Below are 25,367 nucleotides of genomic sequence, written 5' to 3'. Positions count from 1 at the left end.
TGCATCAAGTTCTAGTGAAACCAACAACAAACATGTTTTATTCAGTGATGCTGATAACAAAGTAATACTCTAAAATGGCGGCCATTTGGAGGAATTAATAATCTAATATGTCAAATACAATATTTAAATTCTATCATCCAGTTTTAAGGTCATTTTCATGCCAAATGTATTGTTTTGGTCACTATTTGCAAACACTCCCGGAATATATTTTTGTTACCAACATTCCAGTGTGACACGGGCTATTTCTAATATCTAGTCACAAAAATTGCAGAAATTGTTTGAGAAAATACATTTGAGCTAAGGTCTTTGATGGTCTCTTATTTGTCTTTATTTGTTATGACTGGGAAATTTGACACTTTAAAAAAAAAAAACTGTGTGGGGGGTTCAATAGGTTTTTTCATGTTGTGTGCATAATATTGAAATAGCAGTGTTTGTCAAAATTGCTTTGTGAAACGAATGCAATGTATGAAAATGGAACACAAGGACAACTGAACAAAAACCAACGTGACAAAGGAAGACAAAATACTAAGATTACTTTAAAACTAACTAGGCAGTTCCTGTAAAATCTGTCTAGTGTATGAACACTCAGATAAAAACGTCTTGGGGACATTGTAGATTTAAGGGTTTATATAACTTTTAATAAATCTCCCTGGTCACAAAGACAAAAAAGACACTGAGCCAATAATAATGAGACAATTTAGTACGAGTTCAGCCACTTCTATATTTTCCTTTTGCATTTAAAATGAAAGATCCATGGATAAAGAAAAGTGAAAGGGTGAGGAGGTTAAAGAGTGGAGGCCCGGGCTGCAATTGGCTGATTAAAATGACATTCCATAAGTCAGATATGGTGCTGTAAGGAGATTTCATATCCTCTCCTCCACACTCACCCACCAAGTCTAATCGACAGGATTTATCAGCCTAATGTAGTTCAGTGGACCTCTAAAATGGCAGTGGAGATGGCTCATCTAAAGTGCATGTAAAGCAGAACGGAGGAAGTAATGAAGTGAAGGCTCGTGTTCAGTGTTCATCCATAAGGCTGAATATATATTAATTATTACGTTAGCCCCTAAAAATTTCTAGAAAGCTTCCTATTGACTGCAATACATGACATACAACTGAAAACAATGACAGGACACGTCTTCCTATTAAAATAGCATAAAGCGTTCATCCTTAGATGAACAGAAAAAGTCAGCTAACATATTCAGGGGTGTCAAACTCATTTTTTTCGGGCCGCATCGTTGTCATAGTTTCCTTCTGAGGGCCATTATGACTTATATACAGTATAGGCTACACAACAAATGATTATAACTAGTTTTAAAATTACAGACTAGTAAAAACTGTTCAAATCTTTTAAAAAGATCAATGTAATAAACATTCTATTTTTGGAAAGTGAAGACATTTTATAATTTTAGTATTGACACGAAGTCCATTCACAATTTGTCTTTGCGGGCCACTTAAAATGTGGCGGGCCATATCTGGCCCCCGGGCCTTGAGTTTGACACCTATGATATAAATGATACCTGTAGTTTATACGATGGAGGCAACTACAAGCAGACTTGAATTCCAAACATCACAAATGTTTGATTGAGTGTTTACATGTGGACACACACACACACACACACACACACACACACACACACACACACACACACACACACACACACACACACACACACACACACACACACACACACACACACACACACACACACACACACACACACACACACACACACACACACACACACACACACACACACACACACACACACACACGCACACACACACACACGCACACACACGCACGCACGCGCACGCACACACACGCACACACACTCGTGTTAATCCTGAGCTTTGTGTCAGCTGGCATTTCCTATGCTAGTGGGAAATGAGCTGTGACAGACATTACTGCAGCGGCACACACGGAATAAGAAAGTAGTCCCTGCTTTTATGCTGGAAACAAACTCAAGGTTACACTCCTTTGTGCTCTCCAAACATGGGGGATAAAAGAAGGAAATATTAGATAGACAGATAGACTCACTAATGAAACCATATACAGCTGACAGACTGTTAATCAGTGGATTTCCTTCTATTGCATAAGATGAGTAGGAGGTTTTGGCAAGGGAACACTTCCTACTCATGACAACATGGAGTGCATTCTAATGGGAACAACTGAAGCTGGAGCTCCATCAGTCCTTCATTAACTCACGGAGCTGCATAACTTGTAAATCTTATTACAGAGCATGTTTTTCCTTTATAGGGAACCCATTTTACAAGCCACTTCAGAGGCACATGCGTCAACATGCATGTCAGCATATACGGCAATTAAAAGTTAATAAATGCAAGAGACACAAGTTTGTTCTCACTAAGGGAAGAGCAGACTAAAAGTCCTTGGCATGGCCAAACATGACACTGTGAGAGTATGAAAGTGCTGCCACCCCTCTTATGGATGTGTCACATTAATAATGTAACTGTAAATAACGTACATCCCCGCCATTGTCTCATGTGGTTACGATCCAGAAGCTTAATAGGTTTCAGGCTCCGAGTTACATTCTGTCATGTTTATGGAAAGGTGATATGTTTGCTCCACTTTTCTCGGAGACAGGTTTTGGTGAATTATTGGCTGGAAGTGTGAAAGGTTGGCGATACATGCACTTCAATTGACTAGCGACAAGTCCTGGATTTATTCGTCTGACCCAACGGCATCTGTAACCCGAATAAGAACAACTCATTGATAATAGATTAATGATTATCAATTCTTGACATTGTTAAAGACACCCGTGTTTGTTGTTAATCCATTCACTAAACAAAAAAGGTACAATGTCAGTCTAAGAAACACATGTCTCTGATGGATGGGGTAACTTCTTGCTACTAAGAATGAGTCACTATGGATACAAGTCTCAAAGTCACAGTGTAGTTAAACAGCACTTGGCAATTTCACACTACATAGCTCTGTGTTTGTAAAAGACTGCGTGAAATGGCTTACAGTCCCTCTCGCTCTCAACACACCTCAAACATCCCTCTCACATCACAAAAAATGCGACCTGAGAGCAGAAGTCAGGAAACTGCAGTGCTTTTCCCTTCTTTTGTATCTGACTTAATAATTGCATTTGAATGAAAAACTTTCCGAGACACAAACATGTATTTTCAAACAAGCGTTTGATGGAAAAAAGTTTCTGCTGAACAACAAAATTACATTGACATTATGTCAACCTTGCTGTCAGGAGCAGCTCTAATCAATCTTTGTGTATTATGTCAACATGTCACCGATAATGACATTTGTCTGAAATTGTGTTTGCATTAGCATTTTCCTTCGAGTGCATGACCACTGAATGCTAATCGTGGCATCTTTGACATCTGACTGATTTTAACGGTGGGGAGGGTTCAAGCTAGTCCTCTCCTTCCATCGCCGGTCACTTTACATAAAAAGTACCGTATTTTCCGCACTACAAGGCGCACCTAAAAACCTCCAATTTTCTCAAAAGCCGACAGTGCGCCTTATAATCAGGTGCGCCTTATATATGGACCAGTATTGAGCCGCTTCAGCAGGTGTGTCCAAAGTCCGGCCCGCGGGCCAAATGTATATATCTTATATATGGACAAAGTTTTAAAATTGTCCATTTATTGAAGGTGCACCTAATAATCCGGTGCACCTTATATATGGAGAAATTTTTAAAATGGGCCATTCATTGAAGGTGCGCCTTATAATCCAGTGCGCCTTATAGTGCGGAAAATACGGTACTCGTGAGGACAAGCGGTACAGAAGATGAATGAATGAATAAACGAATGAACGATCGAGAAGATATCAGCTCCTTACCTTCCCATCATCCTCAGTTCTCACAACAAGTTATAACAAGCCTAATTTGAGTTGTCAAGGGTGCCATGTTTGCGTAATTACACAGCGTCCCAATATAAAGAAGGTGCACGCAGGCAAGTAGCGTCAGTGCTTCTTACAAGACTGTCACTGCACATAAACAGCTGCTCTAGCCAGAGCTCATGTGGGAAATCTGGCATCATTAAGCAGCTGGGCAGCAGGCCATCTGGGACGTAGGGACAGGTGGAGCAACTATAATAAAAGAAGACATCTCCAAGCAGAGACGCAATATAGTACAGTATGTGTGTAATCACACGGCACTCACATTCAGTAATCTTGGAAATGAGCACACGAACTATCTGGATCTCATTTGACTTCCTTTAGAAAATATGGACAAATAGTTAGGTGTGTGTCCCACAGGAGCAAGTGTACCCCAGAAAGACACTATCCTGACTCACTCGAGTCTACTGAGCCTTAAGCAAATCTCTAACATTGCTACCTGAGGGATGAAACCCAAGTGAAGCCAACCTGGAACAGAAATGATAGAAGCGATATTAAGCCCACTACTGGGTGAATAATTGCGAGTGTTTCCAAAGGATGAATAATTGCGAGTGTTTTCGAAGGACGTGATTGCTGCATTTACGTCAGGGTTCATTCAAGGTCGCAAACGTTCGTTAAACATTCACCAGATGTTTGCCAACTTTTTTAGTGATTCTTTTATTCGCTTCATTCGCTTCATTCATTCTCATTTGTTGTTGGCTGCTCAGTGGAATGAAGGCTTTTGATTTAATTACCATTCAACAAGTGCGTCTTTCCTTTCTTTTATTCCCTACAATAATACTGAGAGTTTTCACAACAAGTAGACTTTAAATGCTTTCAGGTCTATTAGACACTTTGCTTTGAACTGTGAAATCTGTATCCCTCTCATTTCCCTGGTGAATGTCTCCTTTCTAGGTCACTACAGCATCCCAGTATGATACAATTACACATAATGACATATTGTGCCGTGTGATTTATTTATTTTTTGCTCTAAAATAAAAGACAGGGTATAGTTTTAGCAAAATTATCCAGCATGACAAAAAGTAACAGTAGCTGGCTCACAAGCTCAGTAACATCCCACTGATGCATTTGTTAGCATGAAAATCAAGGCCATGAACCCATTACCTGTGTCCTAATTGAGTGTGGAGAATGGACGGTTGCATAAGAGCAGCAAGCCTGTGCTGAAAAGACAACGTGTGCTCGCTCCAGTATCACCTTGGAACTGGTCAACATAGCAAGAATGGCTTTATCTTTTCTATTGTTCTTCAGTGTGTCGCAAAATCCAAGTTATTTTAAAATGATTATCATTAAATGAATTATTATTATTCCATTAATGATTGCTTTTAGGAAATATGTCAATACATTTTCTATGTGTGCGCAACAACAAGAATCTTTAGAGGCGATTAGTGATTAATGGAACCACTTCAAGCCAAGTGTGAATCTCGCAATCCACCGTCTGCTGATTTATATGAAGAATTTAAGCGTCAAAGTCTGCCAGGCTTGCAGTAATACTTGACTGATTAGTTAAGCAAATGCCATCAGGAATGAATTACGGTCAATGACGGCACAGTCGCCATGTGTCACCTAATACACTAAATGTTAATCAGTGCTACTCTAGTTTATTAATCTCCTCAATCTTATCCTGAATTTGTATTTGTCTTGTGCAAAATCAATATAATTAAATTTGTCATCAAATTCGAGCCATTGTTGTTGGGTGTGCCAAAAGTCATTATACACTTGTTTCTAGTAGACGGAAATAATAAAAGATCAGTTTTGACAGCTCCAGTTTTTGGGAGCACATCATTGACCAATTGCAGCTCTACAAAAATTGCCACTTAGATATTTTTTCTCTTTCCTCTACTGCAGTGCAGCTCCAGTTTAAGAAAGTTTATGACCATCACACTGTTTCAACGCTTTCCCTTAAATATGACATTCTCTTTAAATAGGATTTATTCTTGACCATCCAAGCAGTAGAAAGCCTGCTCGTCCCGCAAACCACTAAACTCCAGGCGTTACCACAAAGCCAAGGGAGAGTTTTTCTTTTCCCACATTGCCTTCCCAACATATTGCTGCATCGCGTACAGTAGATGGTCATCCATCCTGCATTCATTTCAACAAGAAGGCACCGCAGCTGTTAGAGCTTCGTGCGTTGAGATAATTACATGTGCGACAATGCTAGCGCCAGCGTTTGGGACAGTATTTTATGTTTTCATCACAAAGTGACACCACAGTGAATCATGGGTAATAAATGTCTTTACATGCTGTCTTTTATTTTTCTGTTATTTTCTAATCCTGTTCAACACTCAATAGAAATGATTTTATGTATAAATGATTTAGAAACAAAAAACAAAATGAAAACGTAGAGGATGCTGCAATAAAATAATGATGAGGAAAGAGAAAATATGTCAAATGAAAAATTAAGTAAACTAAATTAAAAAATAAACGCTAGTGAAAATATAAATTCAAAAGATACAAAACACAGTGCCCTTGCTTGCATTTGTGTGAATGTGTCATGCTTAAAAGAAAGTATTTTCTTCTCTCAGCCTTGCTTTCATTTAATGTGAGTTTTACAAGGCCTCTTGGGTTCAGCATCCACTGACATACTTTTTTCCTTCCTCGAGCTCATTTGCCACGATGTAACATGCCTGTCCCTGTGGTAGCACATGTCCCAAGGGCACCCGTTTGTGTTTGTGTGCGAGTGTGCGTGTGTGACAGTGCAACGAAGGAGTGCCTTTCTGTTCTTTGAGACAAACAGCAAGTGAATTAGAAGTCTCATACATCAGTGAATAAGACAGACTATGATGATGTGCTGGATGTTGTCTCTATAGGTAGACCTGAAGTCATCTTAATATGTATTAACTACAGAACGTGTCAGCAGAGTGGAAGTGACGTTGACCATGGTCGACCACTTAACCGAACCTTGAGTGGACTTTTTTCCTTCATTGGTGAAATCACGAAATCAATTACTTGGGACTAAATGAAAAACGGTGCTTGTTAATCAGTGAAGCCAGATGGGCCTATTGTGAGTTCTTTTAAGGAATTATTAGCAAAGCAATAATGTACTTATGTGGGCATCTACGGTTTTACTGATTGACAAAATGCATCAAGTGCCCCAAAATCAGACAATCAAATGACTGAGACAAGACGATGAATAACAATTAACACTCAGCTTTCTTCTGTTAAAGCTGCTTAAAATAAATTGTTGAAAAAAATAAAAATTATTACAAAAAACATCTAATTAATCAATGAGATTATTTCACAAACAACCAACCAAATAAATAAACAAACACTCAACATTCAGGAGTGTTGCGATACAGTTGCTTGTAATCCTTTAATGCAATTTGTTATGAATATATTGTCCACCTCTACTTGGAAACTTAAAAGCTTATAGTGTAAATGAGTAAACAAAAAATGAAAAATATATATAAAATAATTTAAAATTGCAAATGGGAGACAGCAATTTTTTTTTAATTTCTTTTTAGTGTGAACCAGTGCTATGAATAATTAATTTGAACACCCCCACACTTTGGGATATGGTATCTTAAATCGGAAATGTTTTAATCTGACCACTTTGTACCTTTCTTTGCAATCAACTCAAAACACACACAGTTTCAAAGCCAACAGTTATAAACAAATGTATTCCCCTTGTTGTTCCATACAGACCTGGAGCCATTTGTAGTCGGCACGCAGATATTTATCAGAATGCAGATTATTATTTTGTTCTGTAACGTGGCTGGGGGGTGTAGAAATCGAAATGATAAATCTGAGTAGCCTTGTAGTCTGATGATGAAAACCTTAAACATGATCAAGATTACGATGAGGATTTGTATTCTCAGAAAATCTCCTTGCTAATCATTGCTTTGTGCCTCTCATTTGAATATGAATTCTCCAATACACTGAAAGTTCACCCAAAAACATTTGCTGTACATGCATCCTTAATTCAATCTCAATTAATGAAATATATGTGAACACTATTCAATTTTTTGTACTGTATTTTTTTTCCCAGCATCATTTGAAACAGGTTGACCGCTTAGAAACTCATTTGATATTCCTTTCACATTTCCATCACCCTTCTCATTTTTGGTTCATGCCCAAAGGAAACCGTAATGTGTTCAATAAAAGGTACCATCAGCAATGGGAGTGAAGGTGGAGCATAGAATCCAATTGAAACTATAGAATGGGGAGTGAGCGTTGGTTTTGTTGTGCTCGTGAGAGACAATAGCTCTGCTCATTACATTGACAGTCACATAAGTGAATTATTTATTTCTTAAAATCCTACAAAAAAAACATTTATGTATCATTCATGTCATTTGACGGCATCTACAAAACAATCATGACACCCTAAAACATTTTTTTTTTTTGCTTTTTCGGCTCCCACAATAAAATGTGCAGTAATTTGCCACATTTAGCAAACAAATTCCTGTTTGAGCCTGATCAACTTCCTCATCCATTAAAGTTAGCACTTCAGTTTGCATCCTTTTTTTTTTTTCTTTTTTTTATCTTTTTGTAAATAAGTCGCCCAGCCATCTTGACGGGTACTGTGAGAGAGTGCTCATTTCTCGCAACCTCCCGCAGACAAACTGAGAGGATTTGTTGCTTGTAAAAAGTGCTCTTCGCTGGGTGTCCTCACTTTGTCAACAAGTGCCACCGCTTGCATCCATATCTGACGAAAATGGAAAGGCAAAGAGACCAGAAACTGACAAAATCAACACATTTAGTCAACACATTGTGGAGATCCACATGCTGCTGTACAATTACGCTCAGCACACAAACGCTATGCAATGTGTTGGATTCATAACTGGAAGGTCATCTTAGTTTAACATATGCCTTGATAAGTTATTTATTAACATCAACATTTTTTTGGGGGTCTATTTCGGTCTGATCATTACCAGTCCGATGTTTGTGCATCCCTAATTTTTGCCCTTTCAAGGATTTGAATCAAGGTCGACATGCACAAGTCATGTCTTGTGACTTCACTATACTTTGAATTAGCTCATAAAATGTTGGTAAAGACAAAGTAGGAAAAACTAGCTGGAGCATTATCATGGACAAATATTTTCCTACTCCAATCAAATATTTTTTCTGCATACCAAATAAGTAAGAAAAACATTTGAGTCATTCCTTGGGTCTCTTGAGCGTCACATATGCTGAACCTTTTCCAATCTGAGACCAAGGAGCTCCAATGGACCGCTAGTGTAGTAGCAGGACCAATAACGTTCTTAAAGTTCATCCCACCACAGGCAGTTTAGCTGAGGTTCAACAAAAAATATTTTCTAAATGTCATTGTAGTCTACTGGCTAATTATGGTAATTTAAAAATAAATCATCTGCTATCTAAAAAGGTTTGTATCTAAATATTATTGACAGGAAATTTGTTTTGTTTTTCTCCACCAAAAACAATCAAGCCTCACTTTAATTAATTCAATCAGTGATATAAGAACAACATACCTGTGCAAAATCTGATTAACTCTCAAACTAATTGTAAAGGACAATCATGATACCATCTCAAGGGTAAACTGCTTTTGTTTCTCTTTTTATAATCACTTTAACACATTGGCACATCCTCCAACTCTCGTCTCTCCGGATTCAACTGTGATGGATATCTGACCATGACAGCTTTAAGTGTGCGTCTGAATCTTCACAGCAGAAACCTTTTAACTTTATTAAAACTGTCACACTACCATTATTCATGCAATGAGGGAGTGATAGAATGGGAGGTTAGGGCTACTATACAAATTTAACTAGTCTCCAGTTATGTTTTTGTTCGCTTTGAAGTAGCCTATTAAATGTGATGTTACATATTATGTGATTCAGCTTTGAGTGCGTGGCATGATAACTACAATTAATCATGATTCATGATGATTGTTGTGCAACAATGATAAAGTAGGCATCTTGTAATTTGCAGATTTATTACGGTATTGTAAAATTGGGGCATTTGAACAAAACATTGTCATAGTCCTAAATAGTCCTTTGCTAAATGTTTAATATTTGCTCAAGTGCAAAATTTGTGAACAGACACTGGATCTGTTATACTTACAATTTTAATTCATTTTATTTACTGTTCTAAATTTGAAATATTCTTGAGCTATTATCTCAATAAAGTTTCAACTTAATGCAATATAATATCATCATTATTAAAAAAAGGAATATCATGATATTTTTGGGGAATATATGTAGTTCTAAAAAAAAGTGTCATTGAGGCAGGGGCAAATGATAAATGTTTAAAAGTCATAATACTCAAAGTACTAGTACATACGTATATAACAAATGATAAGAATACCGTAAAGCAAAGATGTCATGCGGAATTCCATCCAAAATATTTTTTTCCTCCGCTTGTTTAAAGTAGTTTTAGGTGTAGAATTTTTCATCTGACAAAACAGCAAAGAAGAAATGTCAGTAGCTCTCCTGATATATTCTGCAGGAGTCTCTGCTGACTTACCATGTACATGTCAAAATCACTTGTCAGTCCAAGTACTTCCACCAAACTGAGACAACTGACCATGATGGCCATGTCAGTCCATGCATGTATTCATATTTATATCTACATATAAACATACATTTTGTTATGCATGAGCTCTGCTTCTGTAACAAATTGAACAGCAGTCTTGACTAACATGAAATAAAACAGGCTCAGCAGGGTGCAAACACAACACCCTGAATGATGACATCCATGCTGGAGGCATCTTTGCCTTTAAATCACATGCAGCAGGAACCTCAGAGCCCCACAGGCAAACCTTCTTATTATTCAAAAACTAGACACTAAACAAACAAATATGATGGCCGCAACACGGAATAAAAAGAACCTCATAATCATCTAACATCAAACGGGTAAAACCAGACACTGCGTAAGTACAGATATGATTTTCCTTAGACTAGAAAAGCTACATTATTCATTGGAAAACAAATTGTGATTCATCTTTGTGTTAAGATTCATTTGCAGCATAGTGGATTGGGAGCAGAGAAAAAAGGGGAGGGGGGGGGGCAAGGAAAATTATTTTAGCAACCTTAATGTTCAAAGACAATTAACTGTCATTTATAATTATTTCATACTGGGATCTAAAATAATGGAACAAACTTTGTACCAAAAAGTGAGATACCAAATCGAAATCCCCATACAGAAAAAAAAAATAAAAAATTGCAGAGGTTCACCACCCTCATCACTGAGCACACACTTGTGCGCACAGGAGAAGCAGATGAGAGTTAACCTGCGATAAGACATTGATGGCTAGATTCAAGCAGGGTAATCCTTCCAAATCTTGGCCCTCCGACTCACATCACTCTCATGGACAGGTGCTGAGGCCATACCCGCATTGCTTCCCGTTGACTGTTGGACTACGCTTTGACGATAACAAATAATAAGCAGAAGGGCGTTTTTTCAAGTAGATGATGATCTGAGTCTGTCATCCATCACTCCAAGGATACACAAACTTTGGTATGCGAGTCAAGCGCATCCTTCTCAATAGTTAAAATCTGTGATTGATGGCGTTGAGCTTCAACGTCATACTCAATACAACCCGAGGTTGATGCAACCTCTTTTTGGCACTTGATTTGAGTTTTACTTTTTCAGTTCATGTCTAGAGACAGACAGCAATTTTTGCAAATTTTTGTTATTAGTATTATTATTATTATCAATGCTCACAGATAACAAAATAATCCCAGAAATTAAAATATCTAAAAGAGCCACACACACACAAAAAAAAAAGCCTATAAACTCAATGAATAAAGCTCCAATAAAGCCATGTTCCTGTTCTGCATTTTAAACTGACATAAATGATGTATGATGCTGGAACATATTTTTAGGAGTGAAAATGCCAGACAAGTGGAAAAAAATATTTATTTCAGCAAACTCTTAAATTTTGCCAAGCTATTGACATTAATTACCCACAGCCTTTATTGTGACCTTTGAGTTGCTTAGAGCAGAAAATGGCAAGTCCAAAGTAAATCATTCAATTTCTAAAGTAGGTAAACATTTCCAAAGTGAGTGTTGATGCTCTAAATCAGCAGTCCCGACCGACCCTGTCGGCATCACAACTATAGAAATTCTCTCCAGCACCAATTCAAAACGATTGAGGAAAAAAAAAAAGCAAAATACCACACTATTTATGAAGCCAAAAAAAATCATTGACATTTAACAGAAATTACTATTGATATATTGCCACATTGATTTCCACCAAGGGTAAAGCACATATTTTCAGGCTCGACGTCACCAGAATCCAATTTCTAAACCACTGTGCATCTGTAGCCTGCTTGCACTCCATGATGTAAGCTCTGATCTCCAGCTTCCTGTCAGGCAAAACTCAGCAGGTGCGGCTCAGTGAAACCACCTCATCCAGCAACACAATCAGCCCCAGGGACCCCCCCCTTAGGATGCCTCATCTCGCGAAACCCTTCTCCCCACACAAATAGCTGCAGCTCAATGCCTCCAGCTGTCAAGCTCCTGAAATTTGGAGATGACATCACAGTCATCAGTGTCATCAAAGAAGCTTGGAGTGGTTGGTCTGCAGCCAGCGCAACCGTAAGATGAACACATGTGGACTTCTGGATCTGGTGACATCCTTAACTATGGCTGCCTGTCACAATCTCTGACTGTGGAAGTCAAATTCATTCTCAAAAAAGGCTTAATGTATTTTTCGCCGCTACTGCGGACACATCTCCTGACACTGGAGTTGAATTATTTCAGCATTCCTCCATCACAGTCTGGTTTTGCAAACATGAGTGCCCCGGTTTCAACACTCACTGTAGGATCTTACTTGTGTGCTGCAAGGAAGTAAGAAGTAGACAGGCAAAATTCTATAGTGTTTGGATTTTTTGCAACATGAGTCATACTGACAGCAAAACAATTGTGCAAAACAAATCCAATTAGTTACCAATGCGAGAATGGGAGGAAAATAACATGACCTAGAAATGACATGAGTGTCAAAAATCGTAATATTGTCGCTCTTTGTTCTATTCAGGGTCATGTCACTAATTTTCGTTCATTGTTCAAATATGAGAAATAGCGTGTATCTGTGAAGAGCAAGACTGCACCACTGCTGCAATCTGGAAAGCCTTTTTATTGAACTTTGGTTTTATTCCACCCTCTTAAACACATGCCCTTGGGCTCAGTTAGATTACATGCATTTAGACCTGATCCATAAGCATTTACATGTCAGTTCCACTCGGAAGAACCTGGCCTAATTATCTCTGTATGTCTCCAACACGTTGGTAATGCTGAATTCCCAATTTTCTGACTTCCAACTTTTACACACACTTGTCTTTTTCTACACAAATCAGAGCCATTCATTTTTATCTTCTGCTCAGTCAATAAATAATTTCCTCTATAACCTAAGTTGGAATGAAAACAACAAAGCGCAAAGTTAATGCATCCAGGCAGAAAGAAATTGGTGTGCTGTTCAGTCCCAGTACGACCAGTGGCGGAGTTTAGTCCAGATTTCCGACAGTCGGTCGGATTTGTTTTCATGTCAGCTTTTGTCTTCTCAACAAAAAGCCGACAAATTCACATGCCTCGTCGTCATTTTGAATTCCGATCATAGTTCAGTCTTTTAGTTTCCCTTTTGGGGAAGATTATGACACTTTACTCCCAACACAGTTGCTATCCTGGCTTCTCCTGTTGTGGCAGGCGGCTTCTTGTCGTTCGCCATTGCTCGAGGCTTTTAATGTCAAGCATCTGGTTCAATGATGGGGCTTCTTCTGACAGATGGGTAACTCCTGGCAATGTGCAATCTTGTCAGGAGATGCTGTGGCTCTCAGTCTGCTGGCTTTCCGAACATACCGTGGCTCACATCTACAAGGGTAGCCTCACACCTGAATTTATAGCAACAGACCTCAGAGCTATGGACGGAGACGTCAACAGATTGCGTTTTTTCTCTTACTAACAGACTGAAACAACATAAAATACACATTGTTAAATATCAGACCTACTATAAAGTGCTCATCTCTTGTTGCATGAGCATCAATATGCAAGTCCTCAGGCTGCTGAAAGCTACCAACAGCTCTCAACAGGAACAATAACTTGTTGGCTGATGCAGTTTTATCTACCGTTACTCCCACTCCTTTTCCATTTATTTTTCATGCAGAGTTCTACCTCCCACAGGTTTTGTCTCTTCCCCTGCCCATATGGGAGCTGACAGCACTCATCAGATGACACTGGACTTGACTAATTTTCTCTGGAAATCAATGGCCACATTTAATCAACAAGCTGGAAGGTAATGGTTTTAACAGGGCTCCGTAGGTGGGGACATGGTGTTTTGACTTTGGTCATAATCTGACAGCTATGAGAAATGAGTTACATGCTCACCATAAAATTATCACATTCCAATCCTTTATGAATCTTGCATGTGCCAATATGGTGAATGTTTGGTGAAAATAGCTAAAGATGGCAGCACAACAAATGTGCAAATGGCACTTTAACATTCCATGTAAGGTTTACGTCACATATTTCAAAGTTTTGCAGTAGAAATGAAAGAAATGTTAATTATTTAAAGGACGTACTTCATCGGGTATGAGCAAAGAGGACATGATGGCACAGGATGTGTACAGAGGAACATGCCTGTCTTGTAACAGATGAGAGAACAGTCCTTGCTAGCCACTTTGAGTTTCATACGTATTTTCAAGCTCGTCACTAAAAGTCACCTGAATGGGTTTGGTTTTGCGGCAATTTTGGAATTCAACTCAAATATTGGTGAAAAATCAGGGAGGTCAACATATCTCAGTTCATGAGGTTTGCATTTTGCTTTATTTTGTTATTTGAGTTAGTCTTAAAGAATAACAAGTTGTGTTGAGAAGACAAAAATGAAGTGAACTTCCTTGACGCCTGTCAAACAAAGTTGTAAGCCGCAATACTTTGTTCTAGTTTTAGCGATTTAAGGTATTGACTGCCTACGTTAGCTCCTCCATCATTCCTACAGCTTAACTTCTCCTTTTTTATGAAATATTCCAAGTTGTATTGTTACAAAGATCCTTTGAGGTTGGTGATCCAGTTAAAATTCTGAAAATAACATGTAATCAAATGTAGAAGACTAACTGCTGAAACTGACCTACATTTTTAATGAACATTGCATTAATCTTCCATGTTCTGCAGTACAGACAGGTGCCTTTTGTCCATTTTGTTCACTTTCCAACAGTGTAAGTCTCATTTTCAGTGGCCAGCAGCCTCCACCTACAGAAGAACCTTTTGACCCATATCCTGCTTCAAAGCGGGTAGTGCCTGAGCTGTGGCCAACTGCCCGCTCAGCGGAGCATTGTCACCTCCTGCCTGCCCTTCACTCAGACGTTTTTTTTCTGGAGGTGTTTTGTCCCTGCTGGGCCTTCGGTTCTTGCTAGCTTCGCACATATGTGGATCCTTCTGCACCTCACCAAAATATAATTTTGAAAAAAGGTGCAGAATGTTAGAATAAGATTGGGATCTTAATATTGGGTTTGTTTTGGTTACTTTTGAATCCCTGCTACATTTCAAAACAGTGTTTAAACCTATCCGGTATAGTTATCATCAGGGGTGCGCATCATTGGTACGCAGGTACACACGGGTGCTGTGAATCGTTTTTGTAGCGATGCAACGATTAATTGGTTATCAGATTAATCGATAATTATTTTGACAACTGAATAAACGTTTTGAAATGGTGATTCATTTAAATATGTCCAAATGCTCGGAATTTCAGCCTCTCAGCACTAAATAAGGAAAATTAGGAAATTTTTGTAGCGATGCAACGATAAATCGAAAATCGATTATCAGATTAATCGATAAATATTTTGACAGCTGATTAATCGTTTTGAGATCGTGATTCATTTAAAATTGTTGGAATTTCAGCCTCTCTGCACTGAATAAGGAAAATACTGTCTGCACACCATAAGGCGAAAAGAGCAGAAGGTTGCGATAGACTTTGATTTTCCATGTGACGTGTCGCAATTTATGAAAGCCTGCATTTCAACTTACCCACAGCGATTACCAGGAAAAGCAATTTCTGCCCTCTCAAAACTGGAATCGAGTATGGAATCAAAGTATAGGGGGGAAAAAATGCAAACCACGTCCCCGCTACAAAGTCACCTCAGTGCGCTTGGTTACTGCACCACTTCACATTATTAATCACATTGATGATTCACATTCTTGATTTTTGCCATTATTTCTTCAAATTAATGAATCAAATGTGTCAGGATCAAGTCTGCGTGCTCTACTGTATCCAAAAGTACTTCTCTATGAAATCTGTTTGTGTACTTGTGGTTTAGGAATCTCTTGTGAAAACACATTCTGCCTTTGCTGAGAATGAATTGGTTGAACCAAATGTCTTCCCAGCTGTCTCTATTCTTTCAAAACTGCCAGTTTGGTCAATTAAAAAACATTCATTAACTTTACCCAGAAAAAAATAGACTGATATTTAATAAGCATATGTATCAAAATCATGCATGACTGCCATTTCAAATTCGCAACAATTATTAGAAAGCTCTTGATAAACCAGGATTGGGCGGGTTTCAATCTCTCTGGCATGCTTCATTAGTCTTCTTAATTAAAGCCTAATTTGCAGTTTGCAGCACAACAGGGAGCCAAGAGTCACCCTTTTCCTCTTTAGAAAATAACTATCTGTCGATCCGGTCTATCCATCCATCTACCTATATATCTCATTGTATACCAGTTGGAGAATAACAATAAAGGCATTCTTCTTCTTCCCTTCTTTTTGAAAGAAGCACCACCATGACAACCCTGAGTCAGCTTTCCCAGTGGTTTATCTACTTTTGGTTTGGGCCAGGATTTTGATAGCTTAATCAAATGAACACCACCATTCTCTATCCATCAGATTCGTTAAAAACAAAAAACACAATATGGTCTCATAAGCGCCACAGTGGACTCACTTATGGAAGAAAAGGTAAATGTCGGAAGTGTAAAGCGAATTGTTAAGTGATATGAAGGCAAGTAGACTGACAGCTATTATTACAGTCTATTTCCAAATGACCACTTTTCTACCATGACAGCTGCGTTTGTGCGTAGTGTGTGTGCATGTAAGTGTGTGTGAGAGGAGATTGACATCCAAGAAGCAGAAGAAATTGACAGATGAAAATAAGGTTGTGGAGTGACAGCTCATATAAAACCTGTCAGACGAGCGAGCGGAGACCCTCGGTCTATTGACCTCTCAAACCTCTACTCAGGGACTAAACTGACAAACTAATTACCCACAACTTGCGTTAAATAGCGGAAACATAGCTGTCAGTCCAAACGTTTGTTACAGTTAAGTGTCACACGTACGTACATTTACTTTAGCACTGAAACTTGCCGGCTGAATCAGTCAGGCCATTAAACCACTACTAGTGATCACATGAAAAGAAAATACAAATAGTTGTTCTATAATGATATTAAAGCCATCTAACAAACTTAATTCAGCAGCATTAACTAATTACCATTTTATTGTCTGGTGAATGAAACACACTATGAGACTACACTATTGTCTCATTTCAAGCAGTAAAAAGGTTGCAAAATGTATTTTTATAAAGTCGTCTGAGTTATTCCATAGACACATACTCCACGTGGAACAATACAAATTAATTACTCATGAGTTCTAGGACGGTGGATTCTGAAGAATACAGTAAAGCACAAAAGAAATAGCAGCCGAGTAGTATCAGGACAGAACATCCTAGGCTCTTCTACAGATGTGCTGAAGTTCTACACACATGGCACGTATCAAACTATAGACTGAAACTACCCCCAACGCTCCAGATTTGGCTTCAGTTGAACTATTCAGCAGATGTTGCACAGAAAGAGAGCGAAAGAGGGCGAAAGCAAGAGCGAGCGAGAGAGAGAGGGAAAGAAGGGGGGAGAGAGAGAGAAAGATTATTATTATTATCATTATTACTTGTATTACTTTTATTATTAGTCCAACCCTTTTACAGAAATTAGAACGTAATTGAGATTTTTCTGCAATTAAATGTGATTAATCACATTTTCTACTTTTATTTTCCACAAAGCTTCTAATCCAGTTACTTGTGTCAAATCTTTGAATAATCATCAGATTCATGACAGATTGTTGGATTATTCCAAATATAATTAATCCCATTTTAAATCATCATTACGAACTTCCTGATGTTGATTTATCTCGTTATGATTACACATTTTTGCATGCATACAAATTCATATTGATGACTGCATTCAGAAAAAAACACGTTAGTAGTATGCATCTGTTTTTATTTTATTTTTATTTTATTCACATTTATTAAAGCAGTGTCCTAATAATAGTGATAACTATCAATAAGAATTACCAGGGTAGGTTTAACTGTACGATCGGACAATACCCGCCCTTTCAGTGTCCCTTTCAATTTAAAATCAGGCCCTAAGAATTAAAGTTTAATAACGCGAGTTGACATTTGCCCAGCATCCATAGAAGCGCTATTTATATACAGTATTGTATTTTTCTGTTTGTTTAGTAAAGCAGTATCCACATTATTGCGATGTCTAGCGATGCACTCCCAATTGCATTCACAGTTGGATGTTTCCAGAAGAAAATTAAAAAAAGTGTCACTGTGTTTGGTTAAAAATTGATTACATTACATCCAGATGTCCAGAAATTTTCCCACAGGATTTGTTCACCATCACTTGACTCTCGTTGTGTCAAATGTGAATGCAATTGCTGCAAAAGCATTTTTTAAGTACAATTGGGAGCAAACAAAAATAAAACTCACATAGGTACATTCGTTTCATTTATGAGAATGAGAATCCATCAGCATGAGTGAGTTACTATATTAGCTGTTGGAATGAAATGAATAAAATCCAGATATGTGCATGTATGGTTGAACACACAAAAACTATTAAATACCTTTAATCCTGTAATCCAATTAAACAACCTTTCGTCTACAGAAATTCAGTGTCTAATTACTCAACAATACTCTGCAGAAATGGAGTTCATTATTTGAACGTCCAACAATGAACTATAGAGGAATCATCTTTTGTCCCTAGGAATCAACTATAAAAACAATAATTATAAAAATAAAATCTATATGCATTTGTGACTTTGGTTCAATATATTGGCAATACATATTTGAAACAAAATAATTAATAAAAATAAAACGCTACAAACACAACTGGCTCATTCATCAGGTGAACCCAGTTTAATACCGTGCTGCTAATAAGCACCATAAAAGCCACTTGACAAAAAAACTTGAAGGCATTCATTCTAAGCGGACGCAAACTCATTAACATTCATCAGAAGCTAGATGTTTTGTTTGTACTTCAGAGTGGCTGAGCTCATCTAAAGTAACTACCTATTTTCCTCCGACATTGCCAATGTGACAAGTGTCATTTTGTAAAAAAAAAATCATTGACTCTTTTAGACTCAAATCCCTAATCTGTTCATCGTTCAAACTCTGAGATTAGACACTGGTGAGGAACAATCAAGTGGAAACTAGGAAATAATGCAACTATGTGCAAAGAGGGAGAGAGAGAGAGTCAGAGTGAGAGAGAGTCAGAGAGTCAGAGAGAGAGTCAGAGAGAGAGAGAGAGAGTCAGAGAGAGAGAGAGAGAGTCAGAGAGAGTCAGAGAGAGTCAGAGAGAGAGAGAGAGAGTCAGAGAGAAAGAGAGAGACAGAGAGACAGAGACAGAGAGAGAGAGCGAGAGACAGAGACAGAGAGAGAGACAGAGAGAGAGACAGAGACAGAGACAGAGACAGAGAGAGAGACAGAGACAGAGAGAGAGACAGAGAGAGAGACAGAGAGAGAGAGAGAGAGAGACAGAGAGAGAGAGAGCGAGAGAGCGAGAGAGAGAGAGACATCTCAAAAAAGAACACGTCTGCCTTCCGCCAAAAGTAAACAGCAGGGTACTGAAAGACTGTCATCAGACTAGATGATTGGAAAAAAAATGATAGCCCTTTCTTCAGAGAAAGATCCACCAAAATGTGCTTTAATAATCAAATTATTAGGTCTTCTTTTTTTTAACCATTTTTTTTTAAACAACAAAAAGCTTTAAAAAATGACTGCATGCCTCCCTTACACAGCCTCATGTAAAAATTGCACTGAAGGTAAGTTTGAAGAAAATCGTTAATCGAATCGAATTCAATGTCAGAAAAATTGCAATTCAGTCTCTCCCTAAAATCGTTCAGCCCTCGGGGATAGTACTTAAAGTTAGACAAAGGCATAGACAGGAAGCCATTAATTTATGCCGACCATCAACATGCATTGCGGCAGTAAAGAGCCACATAAAGACACTGATGCATCTCGGCAATGCAAGAAAATGTAATCTGACGTTTGATAGTTTTACTGTAATGTTTCAAAAGCAACCAACTGTGAAAGTTGTATCAATTATGCAAATTGGTTTTGCACAAAAAAAAAAAAAGTTTTCTCATAAAGTACCTTCCCACGTCTTTATAGTTAACAATAGAATCCAATACAAATCGGGCCAAGTAATTTATGTGCTACAACATCCACTAGCAATGTTGTGGCTACAAGATCAATAGCGAATGTGATTGTAAATGGTGACAATTATGTCTGAAGTGTCTTTCTGAACCAAAGCAAACTGTCTCACGCACCATGTCTTCTTCATGGATCATCAATCTGACGAGAAAAAATAAAATAAAATCCATGGATGAGTCTAAAGACTCGTTTACTGCTGTATTCTGTCTGTTGTACTCTGAGTGATCTTGATAAATGCCTTTGATCAGCATATTCTTTTTTTTTGGAATGATTTGGATCTTTCAATCTAAATGTAAAGTATTCAAGATGACTGGAATACTTTCAAACCATTACATTTTATATTGAACAAAAAAAATCTAATTAGAAACAAGCTAACAAAAAAATTTGCAGAATTATGACTGCCGTGAAGCCAATCAGTGATTTGCGGTAAAATCACAAATTTAACCTCTGATCCCTCCTATCTCAAAAATCTTTTCGCAGCCATACATACTTAAAGATAATCTAGTCGATTTTGAACCGTATTCCCCTTCCGACCAAAATTGGTGAATCCTGATTATCTGATGATCCTAAAAGTGATCTTGGCAGAATCTTTTGTGGTGTGGATTGTATTTCCTGTGATATTCATTACCCCACCCCTGACCCCGCCCCTTCGCATTCTCTAGCCCTCTGACATAAACAGCTAAAGTTCCAAGTGAATTCAAATGAAATAATAGACTTAAGCAGAACCTGAAGGCAAATAACTATACATGATGGTATAGGGCAGTAGAAGGCAATTAATTTTCCAAAGATATATGAGAAACAGGGAGGGAGGGGGGGCGAAGAAGTCCAACCTGACTTCCAGGATCTGGACCAGGACTTAGTGCTGGTTTGCTTGCTTGAGAGCACCAACCAGTTGGTAATCCTGCCACGTAGGCTTTTCCGATTACACGAGTTCAGGAATTCGATTGATTATTGTGTTTCTATCAGATCCACACCTGCTTCAGTCACCATTTATTTTATTAAGTCTAAAGTCCCAACACTATCCATCAATGTGTTGCCGGTGCCCCAACATTACTCAATGCGTAATTGCTGGCATTTAATTACACAAACCAAAAGACTTATTTTCACTTTAGTTGTTTTCCACATTTTAGCTAAATGGTTTCATTAATTTGTATTCTGTTGGTATTCTTATAGTCAGCTCGATTATAGATAAGATCAAAAACTAATTTTTGCAAAATTTCAGGATGAAGGTTGGGCATGTTGAGACTAAATTTGGGGTGCAGAATCGACGTGGATGCTCTTTATGCAAAATCACTGATCGAGTGATCTGTCATAATTTGCCCAATAGATCAATGATGTCATTGATCACAAAACAATTAAACACAAAAATACATCTGTTCAATTTACAATTTTTAACAGTATGCACATTGATTGCAGACACAAATCATCGACCACCCACATGAATAATGCATAAAATAAAATCATTGGAGATTGTGACTGTGTCCATCCTTTTTATGCAAATCCAACTCCCTCTTTTGAGTGCATTTTCACCAGGTGGGTAATATATAAATATGAATTATGACATACAAACATACATAGCGATATGGGCAGATGCAGTTAAGTGATTAAGTGGAATTATTCAGCCTTGACAGAGGTATGTGAGTGCCATTCAGATAACGTACATTTCTTGTACAAAGAGTATGCAGCACGCGTCGCGCACGCACGCGCATTTTCTCTCCCTCTCTCTGAACACAAATCTGCAAGTCCACTTGCATAATATCAGTCATACAGAGACGTGCGTGCACGCGCGCGCACTGGGACCCGCGTGCACGCTCACATATCCACACACACACACTACTGTACGTGTGCAACTTTTGTTTCAAGCCAGCCTGCAGCTCATGAAGCAGAATGAAGTCAGCAGTTCCAACAGCGGGACTTTCTGACAGGTGTTTTTACATGAACCGAAGTCACTTATGCACCTTTTGAAATTCGAATCACATGCAACAACAAACATCCCTGGCGTTATGTTTCCCCTCTAAGAACAACACTACAGTATTTCCTTGTAAAAAAAGCGTTAAGAAATAAATACAGAGATTAAAAGCAAAACGATTTCTTGCCTTGAAATCCAAAGAGGATAGCGACCCCGGAAATCCATATTGAGTGTATCCACAGGTAAGGCATGATGTAAACTGCTCCGGTCCGAAAGCTCCGCGCTCAGCCGACGATGTTCCTTCTTCAGAGGGTAATTTCCAGCAGAGACAAAAATGTTGCAACCGAGAGTGAGAGCAGCAGAGACAAAAAGCCCAACTGGACTGGAGTCTGTCACTTCTTCCTGTGGTGCCTTCACATACACTGAGATGTTAGCGACCTCTACCGGAACACGGCTCTTTGGATTTTTGTGCTCGTGCGCGTGCTTGTGCGTCTAAGTAGTCACTTTATTCATCCTTGTCAGGCATCATATCATGTGTCTGAAAGTATCATCGTGTCACCAAAGGCGGTTGAAGATGTACTAACCCCACGTGCCACTGCGCTGCCCTAATAAAATACAGTTATGAATAATTTATGAGTTTAGATCTCTTGATATTCACCTTCAGGAGATATAGGCACTCTTCAATTCAATGCCAATGTTTTCTGTTTGTCACTTCGACAGTTTTTTTTCCGGTTCCTGATGGGTGGAGTTTGCTGGCAATTAAGGATGCAATTGCAAAATTCCTTATTATGCAATACTTTCTGCTGTTGATTGTGTGTAATGAATAATTCTGTTATTTAATGCATTTGTAGAAAGAAATGTTTTTCCATTAGCTCGTGCCACTAATAGTTTTGCCAGAAACAATGGGACATGCAAATACAGAACATAAATGGAATAAGGAAAAGCGTTTTTGTGTGTATAATTTTGAAATTTTCTAAAAGTGTACATAAAAGCTTTCATACAAAATCCTTCACTTTGCTGACTTTCATTCAAACATTGTGATTGATTTTGCAGAATGGAGCACATTCACATCACCAAAGTTCAAAGCTCTTGGCCGCGACGTGTGTTCACTATTAATTTTGCTACTGTGTTTCGGTCCTCCAGCAAAGCCTTACTTGTCTGTGTCAAGCCTCAAGCGGTCGAATCTGGATATGGATCGGGGAATATATGGATACAATCTACTGCTGCCATCCCCGATTAGCGATCTGTGGGCCAAATCCAACCCATGAGAGCAAGCAGTTGGCCTTGTGGCGACTCAACAATGCTGCAAGCTACAATATCAATGTTGATAAAGCGCGGAGCAGTTAGCCGACTGTTTTAGCAGAATAAAAAACGGCAACACTAGTAAATAAACGTAACGAATGAACCAAGAGCAACATGGCCTTTGCTAAGAAGCACAAAATTGAACCGAAATGTGAACCGTAAGTCTCAGCACTCCATTGCGTGGCCGTTTCAGCACCATGGACAGCGACACAGTGCGCCTTGATTCAATGAGCCACAAATGGCGTAGTGGTAACGTTCTAGACTTCGGTGTCGGTAATGTGTGTTCGATTCCCATTTAGAATTGTACAATAATGATATTTAAGATTAAAAATTATAATAAATCTGTACATTGTTTGATACACTTGTATGACATCACTCTTGCACAGAACTGTATGCTTTAGTAGTCAATGCAACGGAGAATATACAGGCTTTACACATACTATTAATTTAATTATGATTAGTAGTATAATGAAATAAACATATTTCCCACACTTTTTTTTTTACCAATTTTCACTAATTTCCCATACTCTGGGGAACCCATAAACATGGACACTTTCTTGAATTAAGGTTAATGTCATTTTGAGACACCTATAGAGGTCACAAATACCGATAAGTCAAACCTCTAGAGAGTGAGAAAGGAACTCAAGGGGCACTCTAATGACAAACAACGGTACCAGTCAAGCTATGGAACTTAATGATGTTTATGCTTGGTTGGATTCGGGATATCGGGATCAAGTGCTGAGGTCACGCTCCTCCAATAATATCATACGCATCCTGAGCTCACAAGACACTTAGCCCCCGGTAAGGTAGTCATAACACACAGTGTGATGAGGTACTCGTAAATGAATGCAACCTCTATCCGTCTGTTTATTCTACATTGAATTTGTCCATAAAGTGGCTTCATTTATACACAGAAATGAGATAAGATTGCTGTGATGTTGCAAATTACATTCATCACATAAATCCTTCATCTCTGTTACCACAAATATGCATCATATATAAAAGGCTCAGAAAACGGCAGCACTCTGCTATTGAGTCTTGCAGCTCTAGTTTTTGCCATTTCGCTGTCCTGAATAAAAACGTTTCTTTCTATTTCTAGTGACTCCATCCCAAAGGTTTGCGTCCCACCCGACCCACAACTGATTACCTTAGACTCTGCTGAGAGAATTTGATTTATGACTGTTTTCCTCATTATGCTTATGCTTTTAGCACCAACACCGTGACTCTCATCAGTAAAAACCTGTTAATGTTTCCCAAATGAATGTGTGACCCAGAAGACATGATGTTTGAACACTCCCAGTGAAACAGTCGGATCTCTTTTCGGAGTCCTATTTTCCACGCAGAACAACATCCTATTGTGAGCAGTAATTTCAATCTTGAAGAACTTGTCAACCTTGTTGAAGCGAGTATTATCCTGTTGAGGGATGTTTGGTTTCCCTCCTGAGTATCTGGCCTGACTGAAGGGGAAAGAAGGATAACTCTTAAGGATTTTCTAGTTCGGTCTCTGCAGACTTGTTAGCTGGTTTCCTGTCAGTGTAAGCCCACGACACAGATCAAAATGACTGATTGTGTGCAGTCTGATTGTTTTGCTGAAACATACTGAATTGTTTGCGGTCCAATTTCTTATTTTGGATTCCATTTTTATTCTGTTAATGACTCGCTAAAATTTCAAATTGAAAACGTGTGGGAATTATTGACCTATTTGTGTCATCTCTTTGTTGCAGTGTGTGAAAAATAACAATTAATACTATTCTTGAATGTTAAGTCTGTGTACAGTTACTCCAAATTTAGATTAAGAATGTTAACGGTTTTTCTTGAGTATCTTTTCAAATTTTAAGCAATACTTTTGATTTTAATATAATTATAAAAATATATATATTATATAAATAAATACATTTAGTATAAATAATTAGATCTTATG

General features: G+C 38.2%; 1 protein-coding gene across 1 annotated transcript in view; it reads right to left on the bottom strand.

Annotated features, from left to right (window-relative positions):
• The window catches only part of LOC119132080 (limbic system associated membrane protein), a 92,091-nt gene extending 69,556 nt beyond the window's left edge, over positions 1–22,535 (bottom strand). The window contains exon 1 of the mRNA XM_037266982.1: positions 22,332–22,535. Coding sequence (XP_037122877.1) covers positions 22,332–22,395 — 64 coding nt within the window. The 5' untranslated portion in view covers positions 22,396–22,535. The remainder of the gene's footprint in view (positions 1–22,331) is intronic.
• Between the last annotated feature and the right edge of the window lie 2,832 nt (positions 22,536–25,367).

The sequence above is a fragment of the Syngnathus acus genome, chromosome 13, assembly GCF_901709675.1.
Source record: "Syngnathus acus chromosome 13, fSynAcu1.2, whole genome shotgun sequence".
Taxonomy (NCBI): domain Eukaryota; kingdom Metazoa; phylum Chordata; class Actinopteri; order Syngnathiformes; family Syngnathidae; genus Syngnathus; species Syngnathus acus.
This window is presented reverse-complemented; position numbering and strand designations above follow the sequence as displayed.